The following is a 27,337-nucleotide window of genomic DNA, read 5'->3' as shown; positions in this document are numbered from 1 at the left end:
TTCTAAAGCACACATCCACCACAGTAAAATGCAATCTATTTTATTGGTTAATTATATACAGGAGACTTGATAACACAGTAACATTAGACAAGTTACCTCCACAAAAAGCAAGAGTAAAATCAAAAGTGACAGTCCACTGTAAACAAAACTATACATCCTGTTGGATCTGTTGGGACTGGCTCCAGACCAACTGAAAAGGCACTCCAAGAAAAACAACGGAAGCCAGCTGATGAACGCAGCCTGGATACTTTGTGCACTTCTTCCAAGATGATAATCCAGAGGCACAGCGTGTGGAGACTGAATATCAGGGTGCGATCAAAGACAGACACAGGACATCACATTCTAAGCATGCTACATGTGTTGACATATGAATTTAATTTACTCAAGTCTAATAATCATTAGAGTCCTCACCTCCCTCCAAGCACTGCTCGATGCGAGTTTAGTGTTAACATCAGGACAACTTAAATACAGCCAGCATAAAGGCTGGGACTGCAGCAAAAGCAGTCAGCGCAAGTCATCGCCGGGAGGCCGGGTTTTGCTCAGTCTGGGAAGGCAAACACCAGCCTGGGCCAAGAGCACGGCAGCTGGTGGCAGCTGGAGGACCAGAGGGAGGCTGGGACACGGGGAGGTAGGTGGCTTGTCTGGATTGTCAACATTTAACCAAAGAAAGCACGGCCAGAGCTGGGATTACAGATGTCTCTCTCCCAGTTGTGCCTCCCTGCATCAGCAAGCTCAGCAGCACAGAGGGCACAGCTCTCCACTGGGTGCCAAGGGGGCAGAGCTACGGGCAAGAGTCCCCACTGCAGACAGCACATTCTGTAAGAGTGCCATCTTCTCTCCTGAACCCCCTCCTCTTCGGGCCTTCCCTTGTGCACCTCTCCCCAAAGCCCCTGATGTTCACGCTGTGATGCTCACAAGCTGCTGGAAGGCAGCTGGGGCACCTGCTGGGCTTTGGAGACTTCAGCCCAGTTTCCTGCTAAGTCAGCGTCACCTCCCTCTGCGCGCTGGAGAAAGCCATGTAACGGGGTGGGCAGGGATGACTCTTCGAAAACAGAGGTGTTCATCCACAAGGGAGAAACAATTCAAGGGAGGTTACATGTACAGTGATGCAGAACTGAATTTGTATCGTAAAAGCCACAGCAATTGCATGATCCTCAAGTCACCTGTCTGATCGTTTCAATCAGAGAATTCACATCTGGTCACTTGAATGCGAAAGGTGGCTAAAAAGCTCCAGTGACAGCAAGATCAGGCCAAGCACAGGCTTTATTTTAGAGAAAGACATAGCAAGAGGTATATGAATTACCTAGCGTCAACACACAAAGCCACTGTACCCTATAACCACACATCCCTGTAACAGCAACAGCTCCAGCTTGTTCCAGAGACCAAATGTAGAGGTGTTGGGAACATCGGCTCTGAAACCCTTCAGGGATGAGGTCTCTGCAGCGTAAAGCTTTCAAAACACATACAGCCAACTCCAGCACGTAACTGCTTCACGTTTCTCTGACAAGCACTAAGATGTCCTCGCAGCTCTCCCATAGGGACTGGAAGGGTCTGTCTTCCCCTCTCACAGAGAAACATGACTCCCAAAGGGCACAAAAGATCTTCACTTCGTGACTGATGCAGAGAGAGGGCATCAGTCTACCTGTGACTTCTGCAGCCTGCTACAGACACAACTCCCTTCAAAGACCTGACCGGGGAAGAGCTTAGCCTGTCTCTCATCAGGAGATTGCCACAATTTTTCCATGAAAATAGCTTTACTTCTTTCACCCAGAAGCAAATTTGTTACTGAAAGAAGCTATTTAGAAGCCTGAGCTTGCTTTTAATTCATCTCCTTCTGCTCTATATTTGCACTGCCCAAAGAAAACAAGATGACCAAATAAACACCTGGCGTCATCCACAGGAAGGTTGACTTTAGGTGGTGCAATTCAAGACCCGGCAGGACGCCAGGCAGCAGCAGTAACAGGCTTCCTGCTGCCATTCAGAGGGCGAGCTCTGCTGGCGGTAGCATCAGCACAGAGAAGAATCCACACATACAGGAAAGGGCTGTGCTCCCTAAGGCATACAGGCCAGAGGAACGTCTTCACAAAGATCAGCTTTCCTTACGTACCTACTCTTAACAGCGCGACTAGTAGCGTCTTTGGAGGGGAAAAAAACAACAAACTGCTACTGAGTGTGCCCAGACACTTTCAACTCAAAAGCATTCCCTGTTCATGTGGCACATCCTAGTCATCAGCCTGAAAATGGTGTCTGTTTTTCAGTGGCCTTCTGGAAATCTCACCACCTTCCCTTCAGCCAGTTACAGGCAAGAAGAGAGCATCCTGGGCAGAACAGGCTCCAGCTCTGCGCCATATTCTAACTGCACAACATTCCCTACAACAAGGAGCAGGGTAATAAAAGTGCTAAACCAAAACTGCTCCTTGGAAAACCCAAAGTGTTTTCTGCACATCACCCATCCAGGAAGCTATCCTGTTTTGCCCATGAAATGTGTAAAGCTCATAGCACCGAATGGGAAGTTCTTTACTGCGCTACATGTATCCACCGCTGGCACTCTCAACTCCTGCACTTCCAAGTTAACAAAGTCACAGCATGATTATTAAGACAAAGAGGAGTCATTTGCATTAGGAATATTTTTTGAATCAGCCCAAGCTGCTCCAAATTTCACCTGAGAATTAACTGAAGGCTGCTGTAATCCTATCTTTTCTTTCTTCACTTTCCTAAATCTCTCTTTCACAGAAACAAGGTTGTTTTCTTTTTTCATTTCACTCAAGGAACAACCTTTCAGACATGTTAGCCTTTAGTGTCAAGAAATCATTTAGCTCTTGCTTCATTTACAGAATTAGTTTTAGTAAGCCAGAAGTCTAGCTCTAGACCCATCCAACATGAAATCAGTATGGGTTCATTGGTCTATTTAAAATCTTTTTGCCCCGTGAATACACAATTCTTGTTCTGCATCTACTCCACACATTTCCATGATTGGGAAGTGAAAGCAGCCAAACTGAAATGTTATCACTTGAAGCTGAGTAAAACCACTGGATGTATCAGAAGACTAGCAACACTCGTCATACTCTGATGGGCTTGGAGGACAGACTCACCTGGACCCCTGAAGCACTGGGGTCAAGGTACTCTCTTGCCAGGACAGACCTGAGTGTGTCTGATGTGCAGCACCAAGTCTTCCTCAGAGGCTCAGTCCTATGGAACTCTGCATTAGAAGGTGCCATTGGCCCCAAAAGCCACAATGCCAGGAAGATCTCCTCCCCTGGCATTATGTGCATATTAAAAAAAAAAAAAAAATTAGAATAGCCATTCACACATGTAGGCTCCATTGGAAACTCTGATCTTTACCTACTGTTCATAAAACCTTCACAGATGTGCATTTACAATTTAAAAACAAAATGTTTAAAAAAAAAAGAAAAGAATAACCTCTACATTTCTGTCAGCCAACTAATTTCAATCATGGCAAAATCTAAGACTACAGCAAATCCTAGCCAACGGCTACCACGGGACCCTCAAGAGTCAAACCAGCTGCCTGCCTGCAGCATGGGGGAGCAGCATATTCCAGCTCCTCACATCCCTGCACCCCAGCTAGGAACTTGTGGTGAACTCCAGTTGATTTTCTTTGTATCTTTTCTTTCAGCTTAGGAATGATCCAGTCTTCATGATGGCTGCATTTCAAGAGAGCAGTGGGATGGAGGGGCATCTGGGCAGCGTCCAGTGTTAATGGCAGTGCTCAGTGATATCCACAACAACTGCCTTTTTCCAGCTGAAGAAGAAATAGCCCATCCCTGCCCCTGCTGCCACAGCTATGCAGAGGTATCCGTTGTACGTCATAAAGATCAGCATAAGGAAGTAACTGACCACGACTTGAATGATGTGCAGTACTGTCTGCAGGAGGTGAGGGAAGCTCAGCATCTGCTGCCTGACAACACAAAACCCAAAGAACAGTCAGCATCCGTGAGACGCGGATGGGAAAATGCACATTCCTTACAGGAAAACATAGCTCAGGCTGATGAGATGCCAAGGTGGGTATGAAATGGTGGAGGAGATAAAGCAGGCTGGACATAAACTTTTGCATGCATTTGTCATTTGGAACTCTTTTTCCCCACAGAGCTGACTGACAGTGAATGAAATACGGTACTTGCTGGGAAGACAAAAGTTTTAGATGAGAAATAAAACTAAAGTTTATTTTAACCCCATTAATAAGCAAAATGGCCTTTTTTTTCTTTCCTTTTTTTTTTTTTCCTCTGAGAAGAGGCTTTGACTAGCTGTCAACAGGATGATTCTAAGGATTTTGTGTCAGGGTGGCTGGCGATAACACCCAAATTTTGTTTCTGGGAGCTCCCCAGATGTGTTCTTTACTGCTTTGGAAAGAAATAATAATAATAAAAGCTCATCTGCCTCCTTGCTGCTTTCTCTCTTTTGTCCTCCATCCTGAAGGCTGGCCAAGTGATTCAACTGTCAAGCAACGTCCAAGTCTGCAATTAATATACTTTACAAAGAGTTATACTGACTGGAGAAAGTTTATTCTGTCCCAGTTTTTGCCTTTCTCAGGTGCTGCAGAGATTTGTCTCATAATGAAGCGAGATTCTTACCCAACAGTTTTGTGCGTCTCCATCAAGATAGTGCCATTGGGACCTGGCACTGGCATGGAGTTGTAGCGAATGCTGACTTGGGATTTACGAAGCAGACATTCTCGGGCAATCTTAAGGCCTTCATAAAACATGGCTAGGAAGAAGACAGCCACAAAAGCACCAGCCATTTCTGACAAAAGAGGAAATGTTATTCTATCTGTGGAACACAAGATGTTTGCTTTAAAACATGTCAGAAGAGACATCGTGTGATTTAACAACGCCACCCTGCATGGCCTCCAGCAGGGCACTTGTGCACACACATACAGGTGGTAAATGTGAATTTAACTCACACACCAACTGGAATTTCATACATGAAATGAAACCATCAGTCACTTTAGCTAGTAAGACTAGTAAAACTCAAACTACATGAACATCTTCCTCCTTCTTTCACCCCACAGATGCCATTTAAAACAGATTTGCTGTGGCGTGTCTGGATATTTTTGGCATAATAAAAGGTAATACCAGCAACATTCATCAACCACAAACATTTTATTTGGAATGGACGAGACAGCGTTACTAACCTCCAGGAGTATTGATTGTAAGTCCAGAAAACAGCAACGGCACATTCTCATAGCTGAAGTGGAAAGTCATTGCCTGTCCAAGACATAAAAAACATCAAAATGAGCCTGAATAGTCCACGCTGAGATGGAGCTCACAAAAGATTTATCAAAGGCTGTTGTATTATACCAAGAATTTAGATCATTTCAGTCGTTCACAAGATAGACACAAAAAACCTCTGTAGTTGATCTAGTTTAACTGACACAAGTTAGCCATGGCTGAAGATGCTCCAGTTTCCATCTCTAGCTCTTTTAGGTAGTGCCCCTAGTCAAAAGGCATATTCCTTCAAGGTCTCTGCAGAGGAAAAGTGCCTTCTCTTTGCTTTTGGAGCTCATTTTCTCCTCAGCATCAGTATCAGTAGTAGTCAGGGATTGGGGATGTCTCTATGGAGCTCACCCTTGTCTCCCCGTGACTACTCATGGGTTGGGGTACAGGGCACTTACTTCTCCTTCCCAACCTCGTATGAGCTCACACGGGGAAGGGCTTGTATAGCTGAATCCTCTGGCCCAATCCTGCACTGTGCCAGCATACTATCGTCTCCCTGCAGAACCCCCTAATACTCTATGGGAGAAGGAGAGGCCTAAATACATGTACGATAACTAGTATTATACAGGGAGAAGGACCAGAGCTCCCCCTGGGTGAAAACAAGGGCTTCTGGACCTAGACAGTGAATGCTGTGGGAAGGGGAGACACCAGTGATCCCAGCTCAGCTGCAGTACGTGTCATCTTCCCATCCAGGTAAGCACATTGCAGCTTAGCATGTTTTGAGCACAACAAACATTCACGGCCCCAGAGCAGAGTGACTATAAAACACCAGTTTTTAAAATTAATTTAGTATCTTTACATTTAAGCCAAAAACCCCACAAATCAAAGAGTGTTACAGCCTAATTCCATAAACCACAGCTGAAACAGGTATTGATACTTGGTGCAAGTGAGGATGGGAATATGCATTCATTAGCATGTGTCCAGTTTATTACCCAGGATGCTTTACCTATTTACTTCCTTCCCTGACCATTGTATGAGCAATGTCAACTCAAAATGTCGTGCACTTAATCAGACTTCTCAGCTGCAGGATAAGGCATGGTCCTGTAATTATCCGTTAAGATAAGCAAGTGACACTTGTAAAGAAATGGTAATTATACAGAAAGTAACAGATTGGAGGATGTCACTACTTAGCTGTAAGATTATACGGAGAGCTTCATGAGGAGCTCTTGAGACCCTTTTCCAGAGATGTCATCAGTGATGATGCAGGACTGTAAGCTCCACCGGCACTCCTGGGCTCTGTACAGGGCCATGTTCAGAAGGGGAAGGGTTCTCTAATCCTCTCCTCTCCTGCTGTGATACTGTTTGCAATAGAAGTAGCAGCAGTGCTGCTATTTGGGGCATATGGCTGCCAGGCAAACTTTAACTGAAGGCTTACAAAATGCATTTCTGAGTACATCCCCATTTTAGATTGAAATGCACACTCTCCCCCCTCCCTTAAAAGCTTAAGCTATATTTTAATAATCTCAAACTCACTCCAAAAGTATTTAGACAAGGGAGGAAGAGCTGATAAAGGCCCTAGAAGGAGGCTACACACAATGACACAGATCCTACGGTCATCATGGGAACTACAAAGCTTCAGTGATGCCAGCGTGCACAAGCCTGAACTTGCTTAAATCAAAGCCAGCTGGCGCAGCAGGACTCAGGATCAGCCCACCCTTACTGCCAGTGTGGCAAAGAGCCCTGGTAGCAGTTTGCTCCCCAAACCCAGCGCGTGCCTAAAGTTCAGGAGAAAAAGGGCACCGAGTTTGCTTGCCTGCAGGTCAGCACAACCCACTGTAATAGCGTGCAATCCTCTCAGTGCCCGTTACGGTTTTAGCTAACAACCCAGGCAAACTGCATCCGCCTCTTTTTCTTGCAGGAAAATGCTCACTTTGAATTTCTGCCATTAGCTTGCCAGAGAGCTGACGCCTGGCTGGCTGCTAGAAAGGTTTTTGCAGGGAAGACCACTTTCCCGTAGGATCCCCAGCTCTGAAATACATTTCATGTTGCTTATCACCTCCTACCACTCTCACCACAGGAGAGCACAGCAGGGCCTGGGTTTAACTGGACTGATTCATGCCTTCTAAAGCTAAGCTAAATTTCCAGTTCTGAAGACCACAGTCTTCAAGATGACAAGTTACTCTGAACCACAGACAAGGAAAAACACTCCAGTTCATGCTGACTGTGCTACTCACCATCATCATCATCCCAGATCCATGATCATGTCCCGAGGCTGCTGTAGTGTGGTGATGATCAGGATGCATGGTTGGCAACATGGAGCTGTTCATGTGGGAATCGTGAGACATCTTTACTACAGAGATAATCAAAAAGACATGTGGAAAAATGAGACAAACAAAGGGGAAAAATTATATGAAGCACTTTTCTAAACAGAGGATGGTTTCTCTACTGCTGCTGCAAGAGAAAATACTCTAAGCCGCCAAGGTATCGCCTGAGAATAACTGTCTCTGGATAAACTTCTGGAGCATCCTCATGGTCCTGCACTCTGACTGCAAAGAACATACAGCAAAGCAAGCAGGAACATTTAAAGGAGGTGTGTCCCTCTCAGCTTTACATCATTGTGTTGACTGCACCATCCTCAACATTCTTGCCAGAAGGGCAGCCTAATGTGATTGAGGTAGCACATGGAGACAAGTGCTCAGCATAAAGGCACATTTCTTATCTGTAAGGGGAAGAAGTCTCTTCTCAATTGCAGTCATGCAAGAGGCAAAAATATCTGGTGCCCCTTTTTAAATTGCATATACTAAAGGATCAGATTACAGTATTTCTCTTAATTGACAGTTATGCATTTTATTGGGAACATGTTTAACCAAGAAACGACGTTAGGTGGTACAAGACCTATTGCCAGGCAAAGGTCTACAATAGCCACAGGCGATCCGATTTCATTTCCATGAGCTTTACTTTGTCACATCTCCCCTCTAATCACATTACACACAATGAGAAAAACATTGAGAAGGCTGCCAGTCTAAATCCCTAATCAGGTTACTGAAAATGAGGTACGTCTGGCCATGCCACGTTAAAAATAAAAATGCACCTAGTGGTTAGATGTGCCCAAGGCCTCTGCACTCTGCACCCAGCACAACCTGGGATGGAACCAGAAACAATTCTTGGTGTGCACTGAAAGTTCACCAAGCGGAAACAGCAACAGGAGTGAAAACAACCCGGGAATACCAGTCAGTCCTGAAACAACAGGATTCATCAGAGTGATGATCCCGGCAAAGACAGCCCCAGCACAGTCCAGGTGAGATACCACTGAAGATAAGCACTGATGCTGCTGTGCTAGATCCTGCCTGGAGCACTCCGTACCCTCCTGGTCCAGTCCACAAGTAAAATAAAGTGAAATCAAATCAAAATACAGACACTTTATCTGATTAAATTATTTAAAAAAAAAGAGAAGAGGAGGACTTCCTGCTAGACAAATCATCAGGAACATTTATAACAGAGAAAAGAGCTTAAAAAGCTCTAAAAAACTAAACTATTAAAAAGCTCTAAAAATCTGAACTAACTATTTTAGTTTAGAAAACTAAAATACATTTGGTGTTTGAACAGATAGGTGTGAATATATTTAGACCGGAAATCAGAAGTGAAACTCTAGACAAGCTCTCCAAGCTGAAAGCAGAACTAGCACGCAAACACCCAAACGGCAGCCAGCTGACGGTGGAGCTGGTTCGGTCTGTGACAGTGACCTTACGGCAGGGCTGTGCAGGGACCACTGGTGGCCCAGGACATGACAGTCGGTGTGTCCTTGTGGACATCAGTGACAGGAGGTGGTCTCAGAAGGCTTCGGAGTTAAAGCAGAAGGGCAACGAGGGAAGTTAAAGATTTGTGGGAGATAAGGAAGCTAAGTTAGCAGTGCTGGGGAGGAAAGCAAGAGAAAGAATTAAAACTCCCTGCAAACACTGAAATTAATGAATGCGAGTAAGCACCCGTATGCGCTCCAGTCAGCTGGTATCAGCCATACACCAACACACAGCTCAGGTGTTTTCTGCTTCTCTGTGCAGAGAAAGTTTGCAGCATACCTCTCACTGCACCAGACTCCTTCACAATAACTTGCTTGGAAAATAACTCATAGTATAAGCTACTGGCACTGGCTAAAAGCAGAACGTATTCCCTGCCCATAGTTCTAGTATTTCGTGGCTATTCCACTTACCTCCCCCTCCAACCTGTGCTTAAATACTGAGACCAGAAAAAGAGCTTCGAAAAATGTTCAGGGAAGAAAAAAAAAAAAAAAAAGAGAGAGACTAATGCAAGAAGCAGCTCACCTGACACAGGCATTACTGAAGGAAGCCTGCAGAGCAAACAGAGTGATTTTCACATAGTATAGCTTTAAAGCTCACTGTTTCTGAGAGTAAATGTTCAAGAGCTAGAACTGAAGTCCCAAAATACAAACGCTTGCAAAGGAATCCTCTGCCAAGGCACACAAGCTTCAAAATATCTTTTGCAGCAGAGAAGGAAGAGCAGCCAAGGTGGTTTATACCATGGGATCAAAGATAAGCGTGCCACAAGAGGAATGAAGTAATGTAAGAACCGCCCCTCTCCCCCGGCCAAAATCTCGTCTCCTCCTCCTTTTAGCTGACTGCTCCATAACTTTTGCTCTGGCATTCTCACCGGTGACTGCAGCCCAATCTCACCGCTCATTCACTTCAGAACATTACGCTGCCACCAGACTCCGCAGGTCCCAGCGCACTCCACGGACGCCCTGGCTCCTTCCCAGGTCAAAACTCCCTTCGTGGTTGGTTTGGGTCCAATTTTTCACTGATTTACTGCCACCGGTCTTCACAAAGAGTGAAACAGCGTACGTCTTCTCTAGGTATTTACAGTGTATTACCCTTGCAAACGACAAGGCCAGTACTTCAAGCAGCTGCACGTGGCTGGGCAGCCGCTGCACGACGTACGGAGCGTGCTGGCTGCTCACCTGCGTGGCTCCTTGCCCCCAGTCCCCCCGGTGCTCTGACACCGAGCCCGCCCCCCACCGCGGTTACCCAGCCCTGAAAGATGTTTTGTGAGATCCTGAAAAGCGTGGGGGATTAAGTTACTCAAGAGAAAATAGCCAAGACCGACCCTTCAGCCGTCTTTCTGTTACTAAAGATAACCAATGTGCGGACACAACGCTGTTTAAAAATAAATCACTTCCAGCAGAACAACCCGGTACAGTAAGCCTCTGGGTTTTACATCTTAACAGGTCTATTTACGCTTGTCTCAGGGTAAAAAGCAGTATCTGGACAGCGGGAGCAATAGATTAATGCTAATATTTCAAGCTGCAAATCTCTGGTTTGCTTTTGCAGGCTCCAAGAAACAGGCTGAGTGACATGAGCTGTGCCTGTCACGAAAAGAAGGTCACCCTTTTTAACAAGCCTGGTGCCATACCTAGGAAAAAAACAAACACACCCTGGTTTCTGTTACAGCAAACTCTCTAAATAGGTTTAGCCTTGAACAAACCCGGCATTTCAGCAGCAGGTATTTTTGTCTGAATGGGTGACTTGATCTCCCAGCCGGTGCCTGCTCCACATGTTTGCACAGAGGGAAAGGGAGGCGCTGGGGCGCGTTCCTGAGCACGCCCTGGGCAGGGGACCAGGAACGGACAGCGGCTGCCCCAGGCCCCGGCACTGCTCGGTGTTTGCACACCTGAAGACCTCTCGGTGTACCTGCCTCCACGCTGCTCTGTTACCAGGGACGCGCACATACAAGGAATTTTTTTTTCCCCTCTGCAGTCATCTACCACATAAGAAAACAAATAGGGTGGAACGGGGCAGAGGAATGAGGAAGTTCTTCCCGGGGCTTGATTCTTTCCCTCGAGGTGCTGCCGTCCCAGGTCAGAGAAACCACAGCCTCCATTTCACGACCCCTTAAATTCTTAGGGAAAACAGCAAGGCCCAGAGCTACGTGCAGCACCTCTCTTGCTTCGAGCTGTCATCTCAGCAGGACGGAGCTCAGCACGCAGGCAGGCTCTGTTCGCACAGAGGTTTGTACCCCTCCACTGCAGTGCCGCTGGGGCAGCTCAGCAAACCAGGCCGGTTCCGGGGAACCACAGAAACCTACAGGCAGGAACAGAACCTGGCAACAACAAACTGTTCGCTCAGGTTCAGCACTGGGATTTACTTTATCCCTCTGCCAACATTTCACCAGCGCTGCCTCACCTCACGCACAGAGGGAAGCCATGGCAGTGGCTCCGGGGCACGCAGAAGGGAAGGAAGACGGGTAGTGCCAGTGCACAACAGAAAGAGTGGGAAAAGGAGCTGAACCTGGTGAGAAGCCAAACACAAAGCAGGCTTCTCAAGCAGATCTCAGCCACAAGACAACTGCCGTTATAACCTCTACAATAGTTTCTCAATCTCTTGTGGCTCCGCTCTGGAAACAGTTAATCCAGAATCCTGTCAATTCATAGGAAATCACGGTTTTCTGCGGCAAACAGCCTTCCAGACACCCAAGGGAGACACACCTTTTCACACAGAGGACACAACAACATACAGGATACACGAACAGGACAGGCTATGGGAAGGAAGGATCTGCCAAGCTCTCAGAAAGCGCTGTGCAAGTCAGCTCAGTCTGAAACGCGGAGCATGAACAGAGCTTCCTCAGTCACATTCAAAAGGAATGAAGCCACTTTCCAAATCAGAAGTCTAACAGGATTAATGACGGAGCCCTGAACGAACACCCCTTCCAGCAGCAAACTCTTCCCTTCAAAACAGTGCCCCATCTTTCCCATGCCAGTTCTGAAAAAGCAAGAAATAAAACTAATTCCCCTGATTTTGCCCAAAAGCCTTGAAATACACCTCTTCAGTTTTCTTTACACTAATTATTTGTTCAACAGAGGCTGCTCTGGCTGCTGGGACCCAGTGCAGCAAGCACGCCAGCCCTGCCTACAGGGCTAGCTCCTGCACAGCACCCCCGGATTTCTGCCCGAGCACAGCTGCGTGGTTCTTACCTAAGTGTCTCCAACAGCGTTTCTGATAGCGAGAACAGGGTCAGGGGTTCCTTCTCTCCTCCTGAACAAGAGGTGAAAAACATTTGGTAAGATTTACTGGCAATTAAAACGAAAGAACCCGAGAGAAAGCCAAGGGAAAAAGATTAAAAACGGCAAGTCGAAAAGGCAAAGGTCTCTTGCTTGCACATCATGTACAGCCCCGTCCTGCATGACACAAAGGAACGCTACATACGAAAGACGTGAGTCATGCAAAAGGCAACCCAAATTTCAGTGCTCTACTCACGGCACTCCAGCTGGCAGACTGTTTGAGTTACACTGGCTCTGAGCTCGTGGCCTCAAGCCCAATCTTTTCCTTTTCTGTTTTTTTTTTTCCTCCCAAGTGCTGTAACTGGAGGTGGGATGGGAAGCCGAGCGTCTGCACACGCTCCAGCACCACTCCCTGGCTCCAGCCGTGGTCACCACCGAATGGTCTGAGCTAGTCAGCATAGGACCCGCGCGCTGCTTCCACTTCATTCTGTTTCCTGGCAAACTTGACAACTTTAACTGCTTCCTTTCCAAACTTGTGGACTTACTGCTCTTCCTCCAGGATCCCAGGCTTAGCTTCAGAGCTGCTTAAAGGGACAGGGGGACAGCCACGGGACAGCCAAATTCCACCTGTTCCTACTACAAGAGCACCCAGCAACGCCAGCCAGAGCCCTCCTGTGCCAAGCTGTATGGGCACACTTTAAAGACAGGGGGATCAAACAGATTGGTCTGCAATTTACTGCAATGTGCTTTACAAATACACACCGCTGCTCTCCAAAGCCAAAACTCCCCTCGGAGCTCTCCTAGTTGCAGTTTCAGCAACCCCAGGCTGAACTCGGATGCCCAAGGAGGGGCTGAGCCCCCACCTCCCCCAGCTGCATTTGACCCCCATACCTCCGAACTGCATGCCTCTTTCCCCTTGCACAACTCCAGCAGAATGAGCTCTTACTTGTGCATTAAGAATGTAAGCGATGTTCACAAGGTCACAGCAAAAATGCGTGGCTTGGCCTGGAGCCGTGTCACTACCCCAGAGTCCCACCCAGGAGCTTTCACCAGAAGTTTAGGGCTTCCTAAAAGCTCAACACGCTAGAAGGGGTCCAGACAAGGAGCAAGGAAGAGAAGGGAACAGCTTCAGGAGGCGAGCTCCGATATGAAGGTTAGCTTGCCAGGCTGCCTTAGCTTGGATTTCCTGGGTTCTGTCCAGGACAGGAGAAGCTTGCGGATTGAATCAGCGGAGTCAAGCAGAAAGACACTCGCTGCGTGACAGAGCGCACCTTCCACCTGCAAGCACCAGGCCCGTGGCCGAGCTGTTGGTGCAGGTGGGTTTCACTAGGCTTAGAAGGAAGAAGACAGGCACTCTGGAGGATGTCCAGCTCAAGATACCAGAGGGTGGAGTGCAGGATGTGATGGGCAGAAGAAGAGCTCCACCAGCAGCACGCCGCATGCAGCTTCAGGAGGAGACGGCGCCTGGGCAGCACAACACGCAGAGGCTGGAAGCAGTCAGCAAGGGCGTGAGGAGGGAGATGCAGCAGACCAGCAGCACGTGGAGAGCGGTTCTTCAGCAGACACCAAGCACAAGTGGAAGAAAGGACTTTTAAAAATAACCTTGGGGGCTGTTAGATTGCAGCGAGGGGAGAAAGCCACGTGGGAGAACTGATCCTCCGCCACCACCTCCACCAAGGACCCCAGCTGGAACCACTTCAGCACAGCACCCAGCACCCCAAAATCACTCCGTTGTTCACGAACCGTGCCTGAGACAGACGGCTTGCCCAGGCTGAGGTGGAACCTTTCTCAGACCACCCCGACAAACTCCTTGACTAAGGCAGGTTATGCAGGGAGAGCGAAGCAAAACCTTGTGCCACCCACGCAGGGAGCTTCGAGGGTGAACAATTAATCCAGCATTCAGCTCAGGCTCTCTGCAGAACAGCCAGATCCCATGGCTGGGGGCAATGATTACGCTCTGCAAGTACACGCCCCTTCCTCAGTGCCTGAGGGGACTCGGGGGGGGGTCTTTGCAAAGCCCCCAAAGAGCCATGCCTAAAGCGCAGTCGTTTTGCTGTTTTTAATTTTCTCACACTTCATCTGAGCTGCAAAGCTCTATCCTTCAGGGCTCCTGGCTGCCACCGTTTGTCTGGTTTTTTCTTTCCAACTCTTAAGTTTCTTTCCCACATTCCACACTTGTACCAATACCTATTTGTCGCTCTCGTTTTAGGGCTGCTCTTTCGCCAAGAGACAGAGGCTGCACCCTCCTGATGAAGCTGTCACGTTACTGTCCTGCACATCACAAAAACGAGTGGTCCAACACTGGAGCACGGATTCCCGCTGGGATGCTGGCTCGCACAGACTTCCTGGAGCTGCAAATCAGTTGGCAGCTCAGAGCACCTATATACATCAGTCAACTTTTAATTAAAATTGAGATTAGCAGAAGCTGATGAAGTATCAGTGTTGGTGCTCTGTGTTGAACCAAAGCAAGACCCACACATACAGCGAAGGTAAAAACTGACTGCCTTCCCCCAGCATGATCCCTGTTACTGAAGGAGGAGCCACAGCTCTTCCTCTTAACATGGCCCCAGCCACGTCCCTCTCAGGGAGTTTATTTTCATAGCAAACTTGTCTGATCACCTTCTGTTAGAGACCCTGCTTGATCTGCCTCCCTGCAAGGGGAAGGTCAGTCCTAAGCTCTCAGCTTATGCAGACTCCCCAGGAAATCTCTAAATCTTTGAACACGAAAAAAAAAAAATGATCTGAGGACAAGCTGTTCTTTACAGGACAATGCACCAGACTGCATGAAGCAGAGTATCAGTCTGCCCATGCCATTACTAATGGGCCCAGTGAAGTGGAAGGCAGCAAAAACAATCCTGCATAGCAAAAACACTGACTGTAAAACCCACAACAGTGGAGGAAAAGCTAAGAAATGCTAGCAAGGGATCTGTACAGATGGAGAAAATAACGTTGTGTTAGGCAGCCTGAGCAACAGAGGGACTCCTCCCCAGACAAACGTGTTGCTCAGCCACACCGAAACTGCGAGAGATGGAAAAGCGATAAATGGTGGACAACCGCAGGCAGCGCGGCAGAACTGAGGAGTCCTTGCCAACGTTCTCCTGGCTGCAGCCTCGCTTCTGCTACCCAAGTCTGCCGGTTACGGCCCCGTTCACGCACCTGGAGCACGCACACCTCGCATCAGGACCAGCAGCGGTCCTCTGGTGCCTCACAGCGAAGCCCCAAACCCCACCAGGCTGAAGTTCTGCTGGTGCTGGCCACCTCTCAGCCCCATCAGCAGAGCAGGTAAGCTTCCTTCCACTAAGATCTCAGCCATGTTTAGCACGAGGCAACAGCACTAATGCTGCCACTCCTGGCTTTGTGCCTTGTTCTCACAAACCTAGGTCAGCAATGCAGGGGGGCCCATCAGCACAGGGAGCAGCAGGAACTCCCCGCACCTACAGGAGAATCCAGGACACACTCTCACACGGACTAACCTGCATTAAGGTTTCTTTTGAACGCAGGACTGCAATCTTAGAGAACTCTCCGTGCTGGGCCCAACCTGGGGGTCACCACCTCCACCTGCTCCCCGCCACCCCGCTCTTTGCGGGACACGGAGAAGATCGCCGCCTCTTCAGCACAGCAGCTCCCTGCGGTCCCCTGCGCCGTGCGACACGTGAAAACATTTCTGAAGGTGTGCGACAGGCTTTTGGACTCAGGAGACAGCAGCGGGTACTCCTGCCTAGACCACAGTCATGCAGCTGAAAATAGAGCATCGTCCTGGCACTGAGAAATGCAAAAGCTTAGGAAGGGCACGACAGCGGGAGAGCCGCTGGAGTTGCACTTGGCAGCTCCTGCGAGCACCACGGGATGAAGGCTTGCAAAACACGGCGCAGTACTTGCCTTGTCTACAGGTGCTGGTTTTGCAGACACCGCTGAGCACACATCTGCCCCAAAACACTGGCTCGAGGGAGCTATTTTTGGGTGATGGACAGATGCTGAAACCATCACGGTGCTGCCGATGGTTGGCGAGCTGTGCGCACACGCATGCACGGCTCTTAGCCACACAAAGGACAGCCAGGCAGGAGGCAGAGACAAGTTTTGGAGAAAAAGACGTGAGAAACAGTATCAACTGAAGCATTCTAGTATACCAGCAACCTTCCACCTTCCTGATAAAGCACCAGTACTTTCAACCTGAGTGATCCCAAATTAATGTGGAGCCCCTGGTGGGCCAGTTTAAAGGATCCGAGCACATCCCAGCCTTGGCCTTCTTTGGCAACCCCAGCCAGCGGGACTATTATAAGCTGAGCAAATCAAAAGTGCAGCTCAGGAAACAAAGCCCGGCCGCCTTGGCCCAGAGCCGCTCACCCACTGACCAGAAGCAGAGGCCAGGGACAGAGCTGTCAGCGGCGCGTTGTTTTTTCACTGCTAACACACGCCAACAAACATCTCAGTCGGCATTCAGAAAAGGGGAGATGCCGCACCAGGGGGCGGCGACTCGGTGACAGAGGTGGCCAGATTTAAAGGCAGCCAGAATCTCTTCAGTAGCTCAAAATCTGCCTGCTCACCTCTGAGGGCGCCGAGCCTTCCCCTTCCCTCACGGTACCGCTCCAGCCCCGGCAGAGCCGCAGCTCCTCCGGCCAGCCCAAAGCGAGGAGGTGCAAGTGCCGTCGGGTGCCAGCAGAGCTTTCGCGCCCCTCCCGAGCAGCTTCTTCCCTTCTGTACGTAGGCAGCACCGACCCACACCCATTTTCATTTCTCTATTTCTTCCATCACCGACCTTTCATGTCCTGTATTCGCTCTGCACTGTTTACTCCTCTCCTTTTTGCCAAGCTGCACGGGGCAGTCGCCCCCCTTTTCTGGTCCCCAAGAGCAGAGACGTGCCCGGAGAACAGCAGGAACATGCCCCCAAGAGCAGAGACGTGCCTGAGACCGAGGCACCTCACAGACACAGGGCCTGGGGAATCAGCGCCAGCCCCACGGCTCCCGGAGCAGGGCAGCTGCCTTACCAAGGCTGTCTCGCTCATCTGGGTGTGCCACGGGATCACAAGTGCCAAAAACTGACAGAGGATGCTACGTGACCGTTTCTTCACAAAACTGCCAGGCTAAAGGGCTCCTCCACCAGGATTCCTTACAGCCAGCACCGGCACCAACGCAAAGCTAGTACCAACAAGTTTCCATCAAAGGCCGTTCCCAGGAGGCATCTGCCGAAGAACCTCTTCAGCACTCCCTGTGCATGCCGAAGGCTTCTGAAGCAATTATCCCGAGACTGCAGTCTGGCAGGGCACTTTATCACAGCTCCATCTCTCCTCCTCAGATCATCAAGGCTACGAAACAGCAGCGCAGAAACGCGTCCCCATCTCACAAAACGCCCAACACCCAGGGAACAGAAACCTGGAGGCCTCCCCTCGCCCCAGGGACCGAGCTGTGTTTAAGCAGAGATAAGGCAGAGAGGTTAAATCCCAGTGGTTTAACAGGCCTTGGTGGGACGCCAGCAGAGCTGAGCGCCTTCTCACTGTGCCTGACGTTCAGGCAGGACCCTTCTGCTAGAAACTTCTCGGTGCTTGCTGTCAGCCAAAGCGAGCGGCCCAGCCCTCCTTGGAGCCAGCGGAGGGCAACAAGACGGCAGCGGGGAAGAAGAAAGAAGAGCGGTGCCACATGACCCGCACTTTCCAACATTGCACAACTTCTTGAATAAATAGACACTTCCTTATCCTCGGCAGCGGTTTCTGCAGAGATGTTACACAACCGAGCACGGGAACGGTGAGCAGTGAGATGCGATCCACGCGGCTTGAGAGCCGGACACATCCTGCTGCTTCGCCCCGTGCTCAGGGACTGAAGCAGGGCCCGTGCCTCGCGATACACTTCAAACACTTTTTAGTCTAAAAAACCACAATCTACATTTGAAAACTTATTCTGGCAGAGATATTAAATAACTTCTGCTTCCTGATCCCAGCTCTGAAGAAGCTGACATTCAACCCCTCTTCCTATTTTATACGTCCTAATCAAGGACAGCTTCTAGCATGGATTCTTCTATTTACAAGAGACTTTTTTATTTTTTTTAATTTAATGATGGCAAAACTCACATCTGAAAAAATAAATAATAAAAAAACCTTTTGTGTGCAACTTTCTCCATTGTGTTCACTAATTTAGCAATCAGATTCCTGCAGGTTCATGCCACCTGCAGCACTGGTATGTATGAAAAGGAGAGAGCTTGCCTCACACAAAAAGGGTGTCCCTGCCCAGAGGGTAAGGAATTGTATCATTGTTTGTGACCATTCAGTGGCCACACGCGGATGCAATCAATCCCTAACAAACACTGGACAAGGTACTGCTTGCAAGCTGATATCTGATAAAGCACTGCTACATGGTTTGCTGAAGTGGGAATACACACACCAGTATAAACACTATTAGCAGCTCTGACCAGACCCAGCTAAAATGGTGCCTTCTAGTCTTAAATCCTGTACAATGGTAAAATAATCTCAGGAGACACACAATGAAACTAGGAGCCAGCAAGCACATTCTCAAGTAAGCAAGCAAAATTTTCTGCAGTTGCAAAAATGCCGTGTGACTCACCGTGCCCTAAAAGTGCACTAGCTGGCCTTTAATACAGGTGAAAGATTACAGATGTTATCTAGCGAGATCATAAATACCTTTGTCTCATGCAGATAGAACTAATGCACAAGGTAATAAAACGAATAGCATCATAAAAGGAAGCCAAAAGTCCGTCAACGCAATTCAGAAGATTCACAGATCTTCCTCTACTTGACCTTACTGTTCCTGATGAGACATCAGGAGCGCCTGTGGTTGAAATTTTTCATCACAGAACTGCTGAGGCCTAGGAGACCTCCTGAGATCATCTCATCTAACTTCCCTGCTCAGCTAGAGCAGCTTGCCTGGTCAGCACCTCATCACCACCTAGGCGCTACAGCAACGTGTGTGGTTTAATGCCCTGTACGTGCCAAGGACTTAGCAGGTCTCGCAGAGATGGTGAGGAGCTGCTGCATGCTCTGGAGAGCGAAGGCTCTCCGACTGATGGACGTGGATCCAGATCAGCAGTCTAACTAAAAAGCTCCTGCTCTTGAACATTTCGTCCTGGGAATCCTTCGGCAGAAAAATCTTCCCTCCAGTCAACTCAGGCCATGTCTAAGGCCCTGCAGTGGGAACAAAGACACTTTTAAGTGAATGGATCAGCTGACAACAACTTAGCCATAGACACAAACCTGCACACACGGAAAACGGGCTTGGTTTTCACCTTTGGATATTTTTCACCATCACAGCCCGTCTTAAGCCAGAAAGAGCCAGCAGCCACACAAGTTCTAAATCGACTTTCAGGCTATGTTTTGAGAATCTGGACAAGAAGGAAAGCATGCTCCAGAAGTCCTCATAAATCCAGTTTTAGGAATCCATTCCACACATATGACATGAGATATACCCATGTAAGCAATTCATACTTGTTTTTCCATCTCCAGTACAGCCACACACTCATCGCAGGGCAACACCTTCACCGAGCATTAGCTTCTACCACATGTGAAAGGTTCCTTGAATAAAAATCCCAGGAGCACATTTCGCCCTAATTTCTCCTCCCTTTCTTCTCACACTTAAATGGCTGTTTGCCTGCAGTTGCTCCTCAGGTGCGTGTCTGTATGCAGACACAGCATTTTAAGGCGGCCACTCAGCCGTCCGCCTCCCCTGGAGCTGTCACGCTGCAGCCTGTGCCAGACCTTGCCGCAACAGCCACGCGTGGTTGATGTCAGCTCACACGGGAACACGCTTGGGTTTCCGAGTCCTGGTCTGGCATGTCAGGGTCACCTTTTCATGGCAGACTTTTCACTAAACAACTAACAGTTTGCAAAACAGACTTTTAGAAAAATATTTAGTTTTCCCTGCTTACAGAAGCGCAACGCATGCCTGCTCGTTTCACTCTGTGCCACCGTCTATGACTCTGCCTCCAAACAAAAGCTCGCTCTACCAGAGCCGAGGAACAAATTATTTGGGGCTTCAATTGTCCAAAACACTGGTTTGTTTTGAGAAGCCTGAAGCTGTTTTTCAGCAAAATGCAAGGTGGAATATATGTCACCATCAGCAAAATCCATGCTACTATGCTTTTAATTAAGCCCAGGATGTCGATCTCTGATCCGGCGGATGGTTAAGACCAAAATATACATCTCCAGAGGCACTTTCCTACTCTTGCTCTCTCATCTCAGATACAAGCAAGAAGATGGAACGTGTGACATACAAACAGTCACGCCAATCTTTGTAAGAGTTAGGGAAACAGATTCATAGCCCTAGTCCATAGAACAGAGCACCTCCACGTTTTGACTTTGGGGGATGCAAAAATACAATCCCACCTTGAAGCTTTGTCACCTCAGCAGAGGAAAAGATCTGCGATATCAAGAAACAGGAAAGGGCCGTCAAACCAAGCCGTGCTCTGGGAAGGGACTTGCCTTTGGAAGAGTCAAGTAGTCTTGGTCTCATGACTCTCTTCTGACAGGATTACCTCTAGGGTATAGAAAGCTAGAAGTAATAGCGATCAACAGATTTTTGATCCTAGCTCTGAGTGACAATAAACCACCCTGGGAATAAGCCTTAACACTGCCTTTTTCATCTAGCTCTCAAATCCTTGGGCTGCCACAGAGCTGCTAATCCAAAGTAGAAATGATTCAGAGCTTAAAAAAAAAAAGAATCTGAGTACTTACTATTCCAGGGACAGATTTTCCATCTACTGCCTCCAGGAGACCAGTCTTCTCCAAATGGGCTACAATCCTGAGATGGATCAAAGTTTCCAAACTTTCAGATAATGCTGACAAGCAGAATGCATATCATTATCTACAAGAAGGCTAATCATTAACTACTTGCTTGGATTTAACTATGATCACTTTTACTCCGCTTTAAACCTGTTTATTGCCTGATCCACAGCCAATTTCAAGCCAGACCTATTACCTGCAATCTGGTCAGTGGGGAATTCAGCTTCTCCTACGTAGGCAAAACCAGGGATAAAGGCTGAAGCAGCAGGGATTTGGGCTACATTCTACTCTGGGTGAAACCATCTCTCACAAAATATTGACAATCCCTATTGTTACAGCCAAAGATTTCATATGACCCAAGATAAATATTTACTGCTTTGCCTATGCAGCCCACAGAAGGCAGAAGTCAATCATGTCAGGACCAGATGAAGGGCTGGGATGCTCACAGAAAGCTCCACGATAGCTAAAGTAACTCCCGAGTTTTCCTCACAAGACCTTTGCAAAAATGCACCGAGATTTTAGAACTCTGCCCTTCTAAGACTGATTAAATGTGCTGTAGAGATGATTTTCAAACACACTGCACAAAACGTGTTTCAGATTTTAATTTGCCAGAGAAATTAGTGCTTTGCTTGCTTTTGGATATCGTAACAGAACAAGCTTAGGTTCATTTAGTAGCTATTCCACAAAGAAGAAATGTGAAGTTTTCAGGGGTATAGGTCAGTTTCTAGGGGTTTAGAGGGGTGGCAAAAGATGACAATGAGGCAGATACATGATAAAATGTGCAGAAAGTCTCCAATGACATGTCCTAGTCAAACACCGACTCTCTGACCTCTCTGATTAGTAGCTGGCATCAGCAATTGCGATGGAAGAATAAATGTGACAAAGAAGAAAAAGTTCAAGAAGCTCTACTGGGCTCTGCAATACAAATGCCCGTATTGTAGGCACAGTGGTTTCAAGAGCCGCATGAAAAGGAATCAGCTGGCAAGCAGCGCACATGATCCTACAATGGTGATGCACTGGAAAGTTTTACTTAATTCAGCAAACTAAGGAAAGTTGTATGACTGCCAAAAGGCGTTTTTAAGCTATTTTGTATTCTGCCCGTTTTGCTTCTCCACTAAAAAAGAGTATTAGACTTTATTATGCACAGAGCACGATATTTTATAACTAAGGACATCACTTTGCGTTTATGCTCTGTATGAAGAAGGCGGCTACACAGAAATGGCTTTACAAGTACAACCAAACACACAGCAGGAACACGAGGAACTCTTTCCTTTAAATTGCATAGGCTTCAGTTTGACAGTTTCTGTAGCTTATTTCTCTGGCCTCCTTGAGTCTCACCTGACATCACCTTAAACATTAAGGTTCAGTACTTCCTTGTGAGATAATGTCTTATCCCAAGTTCATGAGGGCCACCAAAGCTAATGGTAACCTGATTTGTATAAAACTCTCCTGGCAGAGAACCCAGAAATCATGACTCAGTCTCTCATGAAGTCCATTAGACCAGGAGCTCAGATAAACATGGGAGCCATAAAAGAGGCAACCAAGAGAACCAGACCAATGCTCTAAGTTGCATTTTGCTTCCATAATATTCCATGGCTGGGTGTGTTCCTCATTAGCTTGAGCTGCTACTTCCCTTATCACTTTGATGTCCAAAGGTTGACTTACCATATCGGAAAACCCGCAGGGTATCTTGCTGCCCTCCCACGGAGCACTGCACTGACAGCAGCCGCTGCTGTCACGTCCTGAGGGCTGAAGGAGAATGAGCTGGGATCGCCTGCCTGCGGGGAGCACTGCCTTTGAGCCTGCTCCATTTGTTAGTGTTTTTCTTTCCCAAGTAAAGGATGCAAGCTGGAAAACGCAGGCAAGCTGTGACAATACGTTGTCAAATCTCTATAGCACAAAGCCTTTCAGAGCAGGAAAAGTTAACTGAGGTAGTAACTGATTAATCAGATGCCTGGCTCTCAGCACTGCCTCTGTCCAGACACAACACGGAGAAACCCAGCCGGGAGCTGCGAGGAGCTGCCGGGCTGCACCGTGCACTGAGGCCGGGCACTCACGACACCAAGCCCGCAACGGGCTGCTCAGCTATCCCACACAGAGCATGTTCAGTGTCTGAAAGAAATCAGACAAGAAGCAGGCCGGGTCACAGGGACAAGCACCTCCTTCAGCAGCCTGAAGCCACTCGCCATGAGGTTCTGCTTTTCAAACAGCTGCTTCTCCAAGCTCACAAAGCAGCAGGCTAGCCGGCAGGCTACCGAGCATCAGCCTGTAAGATGAGGAAGTGCACTGCATCTTGGAGGTGGCCTGAAAGTACCTAATCCTAAAAATCCAAGTCCAATTAAATTACCTATAACAAAGAAAAGCCTGTAAGTTTAAGTGTACGCACACCTTCCACCAAGAGGAGACACATTAAGTCTTCCAAAAAGAAAAAAGCTAACACCGTCAAGCTTTCTCTTGGGTAAGTTAGCCAAAAGATCAGCTCAACATATCAAAAAGCTCATTTTCCAAGCTCATGCTCCTTGAGCACAGGAATGAGATTTGAATCTTTGATCCCTACTGAGCGTGCATGGGAAAAGATGGCTTTGTGAAGCGAAGCAGCTCCCTGAAGTCACCGGAGAGCACTTGGTGCTCTCGCTCTTCGCTGTACAACAGCTGTATCCTCTTCCTGGCGTTCTCCCAGCTTCGCAGGCCCGATATCGGGATGTGCTGAGCATCCAGTAAGAACAGAAGAAGCTCAATCACTTGCAACATTTTGGTCCGTTATCCAGAAATACCACGGTCAGCTATATTAATTTACACCAATATTAGAGCGAATGGATTGTATGCACGTAGACCTTTTTTAAACAGACTATAAATGGCTTCCACACCTGTGGTAAAACGACTGTGGGATTTGGTAATTTTATATGTGTGCACAGTGAAAGAGCAAAAAAAATCAGATTTAAATTTAAAATATTTTTTCATATAAGCAATTGTTCCAGCTAGCAATCAGTTGCTCAAATGGAAAGGACTCTTGCAGATATGAACTGGTGAGAGAGAGGGAGTAAAAGACATCTTGTGAAATCCTTGCTGAGAAGATGGCAACCACGACTGGAGCAACAGAGAAGGAAAGACATAAGAAAATATTTTATCACAGCCTCCCCCATCTAGATTGGCTTCTAGACCAGAAAAGTCAAGTTCCAGGACCAAAAAATGAAAGGGTTTAGAAAGTTAATTTGTAGTGCAACAAAACAGCAGTTTAATTTGTCTGCAATAACTAGTTCCATTATTCTCTGCATTAGCAGATTCCAGCTTTCAGCTGAAGAAAAGGTTAATGAAAAAATCATTGGTCTTGAGTCCCCTGGGACTTGACTGGGAATATTTCCAGAAACTAGGATTGAAACAAAAGGCAATAGTACTCTATTAACTAAGATTTGATTTTCTTGAAAAAACAAACAAACAACAACAACAAAAAAACATTAACTAGATTGAGTCTTTTTCATCCTTCCCTAAGAAAAATTGCCAAGACTCCAGCAATTTCCTGGCAGATTCCTGGAGAAGTTCATGCTGGCAGTCTGCTTCAGCTCAACTTTGCAAAATTCTGAGGCAGATTACTGCTAACTTTCAGGGTGACCTTCAGTCAAGTGTGGAGAATGCAGGTCTCAGAGACATGAAATTTTCCTGCTGGGCAGAGGAATCTTTATAGCAAATACAGAAGCCAAAAAGGAAAGGAAAAAGTATGTTTTAGTTCAAAGAATAAAAAACTTTTGTCTTCCCTCTGACCTAACGTCTGACTGAAAAACAAGATAGCTGAAAGGAAGCTCCTTAGGGCACTGACTGAAGACTTACTGTGCGAATACGGCAGGTCTTCTCCTTTATTTGTACTAGAAGACTGTTAAAGATTAGTATTCTCAGTGCCTTCCCTTCTCGAGAGTAAAACTCTCATCCAGGAATAGGGAGTCTCACTCATCCAAAACTTGGAAGTTGCTCTGTAGAAGTGGGAGTGAGAAAAGAATCCTTCCAAACCTTTTTTTGAGAGAGAAGAGAAGAGAAGAGAAGAGAAGAGAAGAGAAGAGAAGAGAAGAGAAGAGAAGAGAAGAGAAGAGAAGAGAAGAGAAGAGAAGAGAAGAGAAGAGAAGAGAAGAGAAGAGAAGAGAAGAGAAGAGAAGAGAAGAGAAGAGAAGAGAAGAGAAGAGAAGAGAAGAGAAGAGAAGAGAAGAGAAGAGAAGAGAAGAGAAACCTTCTTGTCCTTGCACCACTGCAAGCCAGAATAACTGTCAGGGACCACACCTTTAAAACAAAAAAGCACACATGCAGAAGTGACCTGAAAAGCTTACTTAATTCTTCATCTTTACCGTAGCCTGGAGAAATTATTGTAATTATCCACCTATCTCAAAAGCTGCTCTAGATTAGAAATCCAGTAAGAAATAAGAATAATTCTCTGTAACTTCCAACAATTGGCAAAATTTCAGTAGAGAACAGCTGTATAAAATCTAGCAGTTCGTAAGACAAAGTTGCGTGGGAGTGTACAGCCCCTCTGGGAATATTGTCCTTTTCTATCTTTTTTTTTTTTTTTGGGGGGGGGGGAAAGCAGGGAATGAAGTAAAAAATGCATAGCGCAGATTTCAATCTACCTAACAGAAAGCATCACTTTAATTTTGTGTCATGCAGCAGAGCCGCCGCAGCTGGCTTCACCAAGGTATTCACGCTGCTCTGAAGCCAACACGCATTTAAACACTAATATTTACACATCATTCTCAATGCCCCACGTTTTAAGGAAGGCTGAGGAAAAGTAACACATAGTCCAAACCCTGCAGAAAGTCTCAGAAAATGTTACATCAGAAGTAGTAAGAATCGGAGCAATTAAATTAAATCCTAACTTAGCCTACACGATCCTAACTAACTTAGCCTACACGATTGTTACGCACAAAAATACTGCAGAAGCTTTACTTACTTCAGGCTCTAGCAGAGGCAAGTGAAGATCAAACAGATTAAAAGAAACTAATAAATACTTGCGAAGAGAGTTTAGTCCACCCTTGCACAAAATACAACACTAGTAAGCATTCTGAAGCTTAGTATTTGAGCATGGACAGGAAAAATTGGTCTATGATTGTGAATTTGTGTGCAGCCACAAGCCCGCTGGAAACTCATTTGCTGAAGAGGGCGATGAACAAAGCTTAAATTAAAAAAAAATGGTAAGTGGTTAAGGTTAGGCTTAGAAATGAGGCTTGCCTTAGTGCTGCAGTACGCATTTCTACCAGAGACTTTCCCCCGCTTCGCTGAAATTAAGACTCTGTGCCGAATCCCAGTTTGGGAAAGCACGTTGGATTCTCAGCTCAGGGGTTGTTCGCGGGACAGAAATCCTTGATTGTACCGGAACTGTTATGTTTTACCTTCCTAAGTCTTCCTGCTATCTAAATTAAGCCCTGTACTAAAAAAAAATAATAATATATTTTCAACAGGACTTAATAACACCAGTATTCTTAAGTCACTTGAAAATTAAATGCTAGTGCATCACTAGGCCTTATCCATACAGGCCTTCACTGTTTAAAAAATACATCCTGACTACAAACTTGACAGAAACAAAGGAGGCAAAGCACCAAATTCTCCTTTCACTTCAGAAACGCAAGAAGCCCACCCACCTGAAGTTCCGCTTCTATTAGCGATTAACACCGAACTGTTTATAAGATATCTATCACGTGTGTGTGTGTGTTTTTTAAATAGAAGCATAGTTTGTCCCTTTGCAGGTTTCACTCTAAAATAATCACACGTCCCTCAGCGAGAAGGGCATTTAATGCTCCTGCGGGTCTTCTCCCCTAGAGCTGAAGTGGCCGCCACCCCCGGTCCCGCCGCACTCCCACCACGAACAAACCCCCGTTGGGATCTGGGTTTCGGACACCTAGCTTTGGGGTTTCTGGCTTTGGGGTTTCTGGCGTTGGGGGATCTGGGTTTGGGGTTTCTGGCTTTGGGGGACCCGGCGCCCCCCGAGCGGCCCCCCAGCGGCGCTGACAGCCGCGGGGTCCCCGGGGCCGCCGTGCCCGGTCTGCGGGCACCGCCTGGGCGCACACCGGGGCTCGGTGCCCGCTGCAGGGCCCGGTTCGGGCGGCTCCGGCAGGGGCGGGCGGCTCCGAGACCCGGCACCCGCCGCGGGATCGCCAAGAGCCATCGCCAAGAGCCCTCCCCGCCGCCCCCCGTACCGCCCCCACCGGGACCCCCCGGGACCCCCAGGACCCCCCGGACCCCGACCGAGCCCCCCCCCGCCGGCGATACCGCCGCCCCCCCCCCGTGGCCCGCCCACCCCCCTGAGGGGAGCTAAGGGGGGGGGGGCGCGCGCGGAACCCCGTCACTCACCGCGCGACCGCCACGAGGACGCGGCTGCCTCGCCCCGCCCCCTGCCCGGACTCGTCCGCTAAGCCCCGCCCCCTCCCTCTCCCCCCGCCCGCGGTACCGGAGCGCCC

General features: G+C 47.7%; 1 protein-coding gene across 7 annotated transcripts; it reads right to left on the bottom strand.

Moving 5' to 3' along the window:
• Nucleotides 1-24: 24 nt before the first annotated feature.
• SLC31A1 (solute carrier family 31 member 1) lies at nucleotides 25-27,337 on the bottom strand. 7 transcript variants are annotated; one of them, XM_080561550.1, is made up of 6 exons: nucleotides 27,231-27,337; nucleotides 12,154-12,214; nucleotides 7,406-7,521; nucleotides 5,150-5,222; nucleotides 4,590-4,758; nucleotides 25-3,916 (listed from the first exon to the last, which is right to left on the bottom strand). In XM_080561550.1, exons 3-6 carry the CDS (start codon nucleotides 7,514-7,516, stop codon nucleotides 3,715-3,717), a joined length of 555 nt encoding a protein of 184 aa, XP_080417676.1. In that variant the 5' UTR covers nucleotides 7,517-7,521; nucleotides 12,154-12,214; nucleotides 27,231-27,337; the 3' UTR covers nucleotides 25-3,714. The 7 variants fall into 7 exon arrangements, with proteins under 7 accessions (XP_080417676.1, XP_080417673.1, XP_080417677.1 ...); XM_080561547.1 differs by lacking the exon at nucleotides 27,231-27,337 and adding an exon at nucleotides 20,856-20,922; XM_080561551.1 differs by lacking the exon at nucleotides 27,231-27,337 and adding an exon at nucleotides 19,119-20,751.

The sequence above is a fragment of the Anser brachyrhynchus genome (genome assembly GCF_964034855.1).
Source record: "Anser brachyrhynchus genome assembly, chromosome: 19".
NCBI lineage: Eukaryota > Metazoa > Chordata > Aves > Anseriformes > Anatidae > Anser > Anser brachyrhynchus.
This window is presented reverse-complemented; position numbering and strand designations above follow the sequence as displayed.